The 10,273-nt window shown below is 50.9% G+C and overlaps 1 protein-coding gene across 8 annotated transcripts in view; it reads left to right on the plus strand.

The window, feature by feature from the left end:
• Positions 1–10,273, plus strand: part of Sez6 (seizure related 6 homolog) — a 49,671-nt gene that overhangs the window by 37,266 nt on the left and 2,132 nt on the right. For all 8 annotated transcript variants that reach the window (XM_031352186.1, XM_031352184.1, XM_031352185.1 and 5 more), the window contains 9 exons: positions 1,686–1,871; positions 5,959–6,127; positions 6,205–6,371; positions 6,894–7,088; positions 7,310–7,448; positions 7,559–7,755; positions 8,302–8,496; positions 9,764–9,955; positions 10,035–10,232. In XM_031352186.1, the coding sequence (XP_031208046.1) occupies positions 1,686–1,871; positions 5,959–6,127; positions 6,205–6,371; positions 6,894–7,088; positions 7,310–7,448; positions 7,559–7,755; positions 8,302–8,496; positions 9,764–9,955; positions 10,035–10,232 (1,638 nt within the window). The remainder of the gene's footprint in view (positions 1–1,685; positions 1,872–5,958; positions 6,128–6,204; positions 6,372–6,893; positions 7,089–7,309; positions 7,449–7,558; positions 7,756–8,301; positions 8,497–9,763; positions 9,956–10,034; positions 10,233–10,273) is intronic.

Below are 10,273 nucleotides of genomic sequence, written 5' to 3' on the forward strand. Positions count from 1 at the left end.
CAGTGGTTAAGAGCATTGACTGCTCTTCCAGAGGTCCTGAGTTCAATTCTCAGCAACCACATGGTGGCCCACAACCATCTGTAATGGGATCCAATGCCCTCTTCTTGTGTGTCTGAAGACAGAGACAGTGTACTACTCATAAAAAAATTAAAATAATTTTTTTTAAAAAAGTCATTTGCTGACCTACTGACCATGTTTCTTAGCAAAGTCGGAAGCTACCCTAATAACGTCTCACCAATGTGACTGCCTAAACAGGAATTGAACCAGGACCACGACAGACACACCAAAGTAGATAGGCAAAGACCACTAAGAGAGACCTACTAAGGGGTGCTGAGATCAGGAGAGGTAGTCTTCCCCAGGGAACAGCACAGCAATCGGTTATCCAATAGCAAATGGTCAGCCCTGAAAACACACATACATATACGTAACATTATACAGACTGAGCAGGTCACGCTTAAGAATATATGTGTATATACCTATACATAGATGCATGTAAAAATTAATGAAAAAAGAGGCCATACATTTGAAGGTGAGTAAGGAGGGGGTATGTGGGAGGCTTGGATGGAGGAAAAGAAAGAGAGAAAATATCATGATGTTATCATTTCAAACACAGAAAAACATAAAAGCAAAGGACAAGGCGTTTTACTGCTGCCATCAAGCTTTGTAGGATTTCTTGGGGGAATACTGAGGACACCCTTGCTGTCTGGTTTCAGTCTCTCCTTCTGAAATTCATGTCTGCTTCCTACAGGAAAAATAATGCCTACAAGTCATCCATATTTTTCTTTTAGCGCCGAGGCTCACACATAGGGGAACACTCTACCACTGAGCTGTTCTGTATACACCCAGACTTCTAGAAGATTTGCTATCATCTGGATGCCAGAGGTCTGGAAGCTTCTGTGTGGTTTTAGTTTAGCTGTTTGGTTGTTTTCCAGACATGGTCAAACTACGTAGCCCATGCTGACCTTGAACTCAGGACTCTCTGGGGTTGAGACCCCAGAGATTGCAGGTGCCCCAACCATACCTGACAAGCATTTCCAGCCTCGCTTAAGAAGTAAGGAAACAGTTTGTGTAGTGTGCTCTTAATTCCAGCCCATGGGAGGGAAAGGCAGTGAATCTCTGAGTTCTGAGGAGCCTGAACTGCAGATCTGAGTTCCAAGACAGCCAGAGCCGGGCGGTAGTGGTGCACGCCTTTAATCCCAGCACTTGGGAGGCAGAGGCAGGTGGATTTCTGAGTTCGAGGCCAGCCTGGTCTACAGAGTGAGTTCCAGGACAGCCAGGGCTACACAGAGAAACCTTGTCTCGAAAAACCAACAAAACAAAACAAAACAAAACAACCCCCCCCCAAAAAAAAACCAAGACAGCCAGAGCTACAGAGTAAATGGCAGCACTCAGGGGTTGGGCAGGGGAGGAGGTAAGAAAACACACAGAGAAAGCTTAAGTGTTATTGGGCTTGGGTAAGAACCTCAGTCTCCAAGCGTACAGTTCCAATAACCACCCCCACTGACTTCTACAAGGGAACAAATGGGATGCTTCTGTGGGACTTCCAGTGCTTCCTCTGAGCCCAAAGACACCTGGAGCAGGCTGTGCAGCACGCCCCTCCTCTCTGCCTCCCCCTTAAGCCCTTCCCCCACACCCCTCCTTCCTACCCCCTCTCCTCCTCACTGTTACCCATTCCTTCTTCACAGCCTATCTCCTGAGCTGCCACTTTCCTCGACGTCCAGCTTATGGAGATGTGACTGTCACCAGCCTCCACCCAGGAGGCAGCGCCCGCTTCCACTGTGCCACTGGCTACCAGCTAAAGGGTGCCAGGTTCCTCACCTGTCTCAATGCCACCCAGCCCTTTTGGAATTCCCAAGAGCCTGTCTGCATTGGTGAGTGGGTCCACCCCACAAGAAAAGCTCAATGCCAAACAGAGGAGCAAAGTGTGTGTGTGTGGGGGGGGGAGTCATTCCCTGATCCCCATTGCTGTCTGGAACTTTCCATTATTTTCTGTAAGGAAGCCAGAAGATGGTCGTGCATCTCAGTGGCACTGAGCCAACCTACATTTATTACCTGACCATTATATGTCAGCATCACAGGTCGAGTTCAGAGTTGGTTTTCAACGTTGCACGGGCAACATGAATGCATGAATGAGGAGAGAAAGCAGGACCAATCAGGGATGATTCATGCCTTGGCAGACCGCTGGCCACAGGTCCCTCAGATCATCTTCTGCAGTAGCTCTCCATGCAGTAGTAAGCCACCATTCCTTGATTGTCTGCTAAGGAACGCTCAACACTGACCCCTCTGGCCTGGTTCTGCCTTTTCTTCCCCAAGAAAGGCTGAGCTGCTTGTCTGGGCCCAGCAGTGAGGGTCTCTGGGTCCCCCCCTTTTTTTTTTGTTTTGTTTTTCAAAGCATGGTTTCTGTGTGTAGCCCTGGCATTCCTGGAACTCACTCTGTAGACCAGGCTGCTGGCCTCGAACTCAGAAATCCACCTGCCTCTGCCTCCCAAGTGCTGGGATTAAAGGCGTGTCTCTGGGCCACTTGACCAGAGTTCCTACAAGGTAAGAAGAGGCATGAGTCAAACCTGGCTTATGCCCTGAGAGCCCCACAGTTTCAGGGAAGGGGGAAAGAAGGAGCACAGAAATACTGGAGAGATGGTTCTGTAGCTAAGAGTATATGCTGCTCTTAAAGAGGACCTGAAATCTATTCCTAACACACACTCAAGCCGCGTTCAATTGCTGAACTCCAGTTCTGGGATCCAACGCCCCCTTCTGGCCTCCACAAGCATTGCACTTACATATACAAGCACACACTCATATACATGTAACTTAGAAAAGAGTTTTTATTATGAGTACACTGTTGCTGTCTTCAGACACCCCAGAAGAGGGCATCAGATCCCATCACAGATGGTTGTGAGCCACCATGTGGTTGCTGGGATTTGAACTCAGGACCTCTGCAAGAGCAGTCAGTGCTCTTAACCACTGAACCATCTCCCCAGCCCTACATGTTTGTTTTTTGTTTTGTTTTTGTTTTTGTTTTTGGTGTTTCCAGACAGAGTTTCTGTGTGTATCCCTGGTTGTCCTGGAACTCACTCTGTAGACCAGGGTGGTCTTGAACTCAAAAAGCCACCTGCCTCTGCTTCCCAAGTGCTGGGATTAAAGGCGTGCACCACCACTGCCCACTTCCAGCCCTATATGTAACTTAAAAAAAAAAAATAAACTAGAGCATAGGTCACTAATTCTAAAACAGGGAGTAAAAGGTACCCAGGAAGAATCATAAAGTGGCTGGCATGGCAGTCACAGCACAATCCCAGCACCTGAGAGGCTGAGGCACGAAGGTCTGAGTTCTAGGCCAGCCTGAGCTCCATAGCCGGACCTCGCCAAAGGGTGGAGGTTGAAGTGACCTGGGGAAAAAGCATGCATTCATTCCCAGCTGGTATGAATGAGACAGCTCCTTTGAGAGGAAGCACTGAAGGTTTGATCTTCCTGTGCAGGGAACAAGCTAAGCAATGGTAGAGGGACAGGAAGGAGAGGGTGTTTAAGGCATCGGGGACAGCCAGGTGGAGTAGACAGTGGGAAGGACCCACAATGTCAGGCCAAGACACAAGGTGCACAGATGTTGAGGTTTTAGAGGAGCGAGGGGAGGAATTCAGTCTTCAGGGGAGCCAGCAGTGGCTGTCTGAAGGCTGGGAGGCCATCCTGGAAGGAGGATTTGATCTGGGGCAGTGACTTTGGGAATGGAGATGTAGGAAGTTCAGAGACACCGATGAGAGAGGTAGGCTGAGTGAACGGGGACCTGAGTTCTGGTTCCTGGAGATTAAAAGATCCGATATGGCTACAAGTCCAGAAGGCTTGTGGAGGAAGTGTCAGGTTAGCCGCATGACAGACAACTTGTGCTTCTTTTCCTTTTGGGGAAGAAGTGACTTTGGCTTTTGAGCCTTATTTCCTTTTATATTTTTCCTGGTGTTGGTCACTGAGCTTAGATAGGCATGCTCTCTTGCCTCCAAGAAGCGCCATCTAGTGGGGAGGCTGGAAAGTGGTTTAGTGTAGCCAGCACAGGTGTGGGGTAGCCTCAGTGTGGCAGGCATAGGGGCCAGGGAGGTCAGTTCCACACGGAGGAGACCTGGGTGGCGTCCCACAGACATGGCCAGGAGCGCTTCCAGAAACGTTAGCTCAGGACAGTTTGGTGGATTCTGTGTAGGGGCATGCAGAAACAGCTTGATCCAGTAAGTATGCCTGAAGGTTTTAGGAAGGAAGACTAAAAATCGATAGAGAACATCCAGGTCATAATGGGCTTGAACTCCATCTCAAGGGTAATAGAGAACCACTGGGTGATTCCAAGTCGAAGACAGCATGGGGTTCTATTTGAAGGCCAGCTCCATGCTGAGACCAAGTAGAAAGTCATATTGTTCCACCATAGAGAATGAGAGACAAGACTCATCTTGGACCCCAAGATCTAGATTCTACTCTTTTGTCATATGGAGCCTTTTGGAGCAAGGGTGTTCTGTGTGAGCAATGGTAGTCTGGCCTCCGAAAGCAGAATTGTGTGCGTCTGAAAATAACAAGAACGTCCTGGAACTCAGTTTCCTGCTTCAGGTCCCTTCCTGGTCCCATTCACCTTCTACCAATTCCAGAAACCCTCACTGCTGGGCCCAGACAAGCAGCTCAGCCTTTCTTGGGGAAGAAAAGGCAGAACCAGGCCAGAGGGGTCAGTGTTGAGCGTTCCTTAGCAGCCAATCAAGGAATGGTGGCGTAGTAATGCATGGAGAGCTACTGCAGAAGGTGTCGAAGGGACCTGTGACCAGCGGTCTGCCAAGGCATGAATCATCCCTGATTGGTCCTGCTTTCTCTCCACATTCATGCATTCCTTTTGGTTATCAAACAATGAGAACCAACTCTGTGTCTGCCCTGAAAGACACAGCCTCTGTCCCAAGGAGATCCTAGTTACGGGACAGATTCAGACAGATAACTGACTTTTTGTGTTGTGTCCTAGGGGTTCAAATCCGAGGTCTGTTATCATGCTAGGCAAACCAGAAAGTTAGTTTTACAGCAGTAGCAAGGCATGGTGACATATTTGCCATCTCAGCACTCCAGGAGCTAGCAAGAGCACCGCCAGTTCCAAGCTAGCCTGGGCTACCCAGGAAGACCGTTTCAGAAACGAAAGGCCAGGTGCGGTGGCACATACATTTAAATCCAGCACTCAGGTGGCTGAAGCAGGTGGATCTTTGTCTTTGAGGCTAGCCTGGTCTATACAGCAAGTTCCAGGTCAGAACTACATAGTAAGGGCCTGTCTCATAAGCAAGAAACAAAATAAAACAAAAAAGAAAAGGAAGGAAGGAAGGAAAAAGAAAAGAAAAAAGATCAAGAAGCCATGTATAACAGCACATGCCTATAATCTTAGTACTGGAGAGACAGAGACAGGAGGATCAGGAGTTCAGGACATCATCCACTGAGTTCAAGGGCAGCCTGGGCTTCCTGGGGTTTAAAAAAAAAAAAAAAAAGGGGGGAAGGAAAGGGGGGAAAAAGTAAGGGAGGAAAAGAAAGAGACAAGGAAGGAGAGAGAGAGGATGGAATGACATAAAAGTATCAACAATGTCCAGGAAAGTCAGAGTCTAGATACAAGCATTACCATCACAAAGTCAGCTTGGTGAAATTAGAGCCTATCTTCAGTAGAGGGGAGAGAGGCTTGTCGTCTTGCCGTCAGCCCACACAGCCAGGCAGTAACAGAACTGCCTTCAGTCAAGAAAGCAGCACATGAAGTGAGCCATGTGTGGTCCAAGGGTGGGATTCTGAAGTCTTACTGCTGCTGAGTCAAGACTGCAAGCTTAGCGTTCAGAGCAACCACAGCAAAGATGGTGTCCAGGCAAACTCCCTATGTCCAAGTAGGACATAGGGACGGGGGACTGGATGGGGAAGACGTTTTTGGAGGCTGCTTAGAACAAGGGCAGAGACCAAGCGTAAGTTTACTGCTACTCACAGCTGCTTGTGGCGGAGTGATTCGGAATGCCACCACTGGCCGCATTGTCTCTCCTGGCTTCCCGGGGAACTACAGCAACAACCTCACCTGCCACTGGTTGCTAGAGGCTCCTGAGAGCCAGCGGCTGCACCTGCACTTTGAAAAGGTCTCCCTGGCTGAAGACGATGACAGGTGAGGGGCTCTCCTGCCTGGATGGGAGATCCTGGTGGGAGGATATCAACCACATAGCTGCCTCTCTTCTGGCCCAGGCTCATCATCCGCAATGGAAATAACGTGGAGGCCCCGCCAGTGTACGATTCCTATGAGGTGGAATACCTGCCCATTGAGGGCCTGCTCAGCTCCGGCAGACACTTCTTCGTGGAGTTCAGTACTGATAGCAGCGGGGCAGCTGCAGGCATGGCTCTACGCTATGAGGGTGAGCCTGCTGGAACCTAACCAGGGTGCTAGGCTCTTTATTCCATGCCCTTCCACTTTCTGACTGCATTCTGTTGCTCCTTCACTGCCCTGCTCCCCGTCCGGGATCCCCATCCCATCCTTTGGGGAGGCCTTTGCTCTGGACCACAGATTTCTGGTCCAAGAGAATGAATTTTCCAGGTTTTAAGAAATTTACATAAGCCTCAACACTTGCAGGGAGAACTGATGTAAGAGGTACTCTAGACCCACACATATATGCGTGGTTCGTTAACTCATCAAAAAATTATTGAACACCTTCTGTATATTAAGCACCAAACTAGCCAATGAGAGTACAATAAGTGATTCAACACGGCTTCCTGACCAAAATAGATCGGATGCCCGGTTCCCCTGCGTCCTGTTCCAAGCCCAAGATACTCATTTTGCCCTGAGAAAGAAGGAATTTCTCCCTGAGGAGAGAAGTAGAATGCCTGTCCTCTGGCCTATTCCGGAGAGGCTGAGCTGGGCTGGGCCCTGTGGTTCACAGCCTTCCAGCAAGGACATTGCTACGAGCCCTTTGTCAAATATGGCAACTTCAGCAGCAGTGCGCCATCCTACCCTGTGGGTACGACTGTGGAGTTCAGCTGTGACCCTGGCTACACCCTGGAGCAGGGCTCAGTCATCATCGAATGTGTCGACCTCCACGACCCCCAGTGGAATGAGACAGAACCAGCCTGCCGAGGTCAGCAGGCACCAGTGGGTGGGTCTGCTAGGGCAACAAGCAGGGTAGGTCCCTAGTGGCCAGCTACAGAACCAGGGCCACAACTGAGTGTGATCGATATTTCTCCTAGAGGGAGGAGGTGGGGGTCCCCAGCAATGGGTGGGTATTCCTGTGGGCAGGTTGAAAGCCCTAGGATACCGTATTGGAGAGGATGTGCCTTCCCGGGCTCCCCTTCCTTGCAGCCGTGTGCAGCGGGGAGATCACAGACTCTGCAGGCGTGGTGCTCTCTCCAAACTGGCCGGAGCCTTACGGCCGAGGGCAGGACTGCATCTGGGGTGTGCATGTGGAGGAAGACAAGCGCATCATGCTGGACATCCGAGTGTGAGTGCCTCGGGTCAGGCAAGCCGGCTCCGGAGGCTGGGGACACCTCTAGTCCCGCCCATCTCGGCCCCTCCCCCAGCCCCTCCCGCTCTCATCCTCCTCCTCTACAGGCTGCGCATAGGCTCTGGGGATGTACTGACCTTCTACGATGGGGATGACCTGACAGCCCGGGTCCTGGGCCAATACTCAGGGCCCCGTGGCCACTTCAAGCTCTTTACCTCCATGGCTGATGTCACCATCCAGTTCCAGTCAGACCCTGGGACCTCAGCGTTAGGCTACCAGCAAGGATTTGTCATCCACTTCTTTGGTGAGCTTGTGCTTTCTGACTCGGATTATAGACCGATAGATCTATGACTAGTCAAACGGTGCAGGGCAACAGGGAGTCTGGATGCTGTCAGACACGGGGAACCTGGGAAGATGACATGTATCACCAGAAGCCTTTGGTTAGAGCAAGAAAGCTCTAGGGAGGCAGCGAGAAGAACTTCCTTAAAAAAGAAAACAAAAACAAAAACAGGGACCTACAGAAAAGTGTCGGTGCCTTCCTTTCTGCCGGTCTTGAACAGAAATGATTTCTGTCATCCTCAGGCATGAGGAACTGGCCAAGTGCTTCTGAGAGTAGAGCCAAAGCCAAGACAATCCTGGAACCTTGGAGATGGGTGGGAGTGGGGGTTGGGGGGTTGAGACTCGGGGCAAGAGCAAGGGGGTGGGGCTTGAAAAGAGGATGAGTCAGTCACTAAGCCTCTCTAGGCCAGTCTAGGTCCAAGATACTCTACCAAAGGAACCTCAGGGTTGGCACTAGCAGTCACTCTGGGGCTGGCTGAGGGGCTGCAGCTCCCTGTTTCTGTGTCTACAGAGGTGCCCCGCAATGACACATGTCCAGAGCTGCCTGAGATCCCCAACGGCTGGAAGAACCCATCACAGCCTGAGCTGGTGCATGGCACGGTGGTCACCTATCAGTGCTACCCTGGTTACCAGGTGGTAGGATCCAGTATTCTCATGTGCCAGTGGGACCTAAGCTGGAGTGAGGACCTACCTTCGTGCCAGAGAGGTGAGTGTGCCTGTCCCCGTGGCCCCTCCCAGCCCGTCTCCTGGGTCCTGAGAGAAAAATCTAGCGCTGGTCCTGTTTCTGCTAGCATTCTTGATCTTCTAACTTGTCCCTCAGTTTCCTTATCTGTGAAATGGGATGATCCATTGTCATAAGACTTCCAGATAAGTACTATTAGCATCTGGCTGGCTGGGGACCAGGAAATAATGGCTTTGTTGACCTTAATGAGTGGGAAATACATCAGCCAGAGGGCAAACACAGTCAGGCATGGTGTGTCACACGCCTGTCACCTCAGCATTCAGGAGCTGAGGCAAGAAGATTGGGAGGTTGAAGATTGCCTGAGGTATACTGTGAGGCATTTAGCTCCAAAAAAGGGGGCGGAGTAGAGATGACTGAATGGCTAAGAGGTACTTACTGCTCTTTCAGAAGACCTAGGTTTGGTTTCCAGTATCCACATCAGGCAGCTCATAGCCTCCTGTAGCCAATTCCAACACCCTCTTCTAGCCTTAACAAGGATCTAAATGTATACAGTGCATATAAACTACACACACACACACACACACACACATGCACGCACACTTTTTTTTTTTTTTGGTTTTTCGAGACAGGGTTTCTCTGTGTAGCCCTGGCTGACATGGAACTCACTCTGTAGACCAGGCTGGCCTCGAACGAACTCAGAAATCCACCTGTCTCTGCCTCCCAAGTGCTGGGATTAAAGGCGTGCGCCATCATTGCCCAGCCAAATTTTTTTTTTAAAGGAAAGCTAAAAGCCTGAGGGTGTAGCTCCGTGGTAGAGCACCACCTGGCATGCACGACATCCTGAGTCCCAGTACTGGAAGAAAAAGAAAGAAAGAAAGGAAAGAAAGAAAGAAAGAAAGAAAGAAATTAGAGTAGAGCCCTACAGTCTGGTATCAGCTAGCCTGTAGCACTCATAAAGCCAGGGTGAGCAGACCTTTCTCCCCTCCCTCCACCTCTTCCCCTCCCCCACCGGGCCCCTTCCTCTCACTCCATCTCTGATAGTGTTTCTAGCCTTGAAGCTCCTATGAAGATGAGGGTTACCTTGAATTTCTGATCCTCCTGCCTCCACTTTCTTGGTGGGATTACACCCACCTTCTGGAGTGCTGGGATATCATCAAGCACCGCCAGGCTGGTTTTCTGCAGGGCTGGCCATTACATCCAGGGTTTTCGTGCATTCTTCGGAAGCTCGCCTACTAACTGAGCTGTAGCCCCAGACACAGAGCCTACCCTGCCTTTCCCTCTCTATCCGTAGTGACGTCCTGCCATGACCCAGGGGATGTGGAGCACAGCCGACGCCTCATATCCAGCCCCAAGTTTCCCGTGGGAGCGACTGTGCAGTATGTCTGTGACCAGGGTTTTGTGCTGACGGGGAGTGCCATTCTCACCTGCCATGATCGGCAAGCGGGCAGTCCCAAGTGGAGTGACAGGGCCCCCAAATGTCTCTGTGAGTGTACGGTGGGTAGAAGGGGAGCCTCTTGTAGGAGAAAAACCTGACCCCTTCACTGCCTCTACCTGCCTTGCAGCGGAACAGTTCAAGCCGTGCCATGGCCTCAGCGCCCCTGAGAATGGTGCCCGCAGCCCCGAGAAGCGGCTCCACCCAGCAGGGGCTACCATCCACTTCTCCTGTGCCCCTGGTTATGTGCTGAAGGGCCAGGCCAGCATCAAATGCGTGCCTGGACACCCCTCACATTGGAGTGACCCCCCACCCATCTGTAGGGCTGGTAAGTGCTACCTACCACTTCCTTAAACATGTCTCCCCCCG

Source organism: Mastomys coucha, unplaced genomic scaffold (genome assembly GCF_008632895.1).
Source record: "Mastomys coucha isolate ucsf_1 unplaced genomic scaffold, UCSF_Mcou_1 pScaffold5, whole genome shotgun sequence".
Lineage (NCBI taxonomy): Eukaryota > Metazoa > Chordata > Mammalia > Rodentia > Muridae > Mastomys > Mastomys coucha.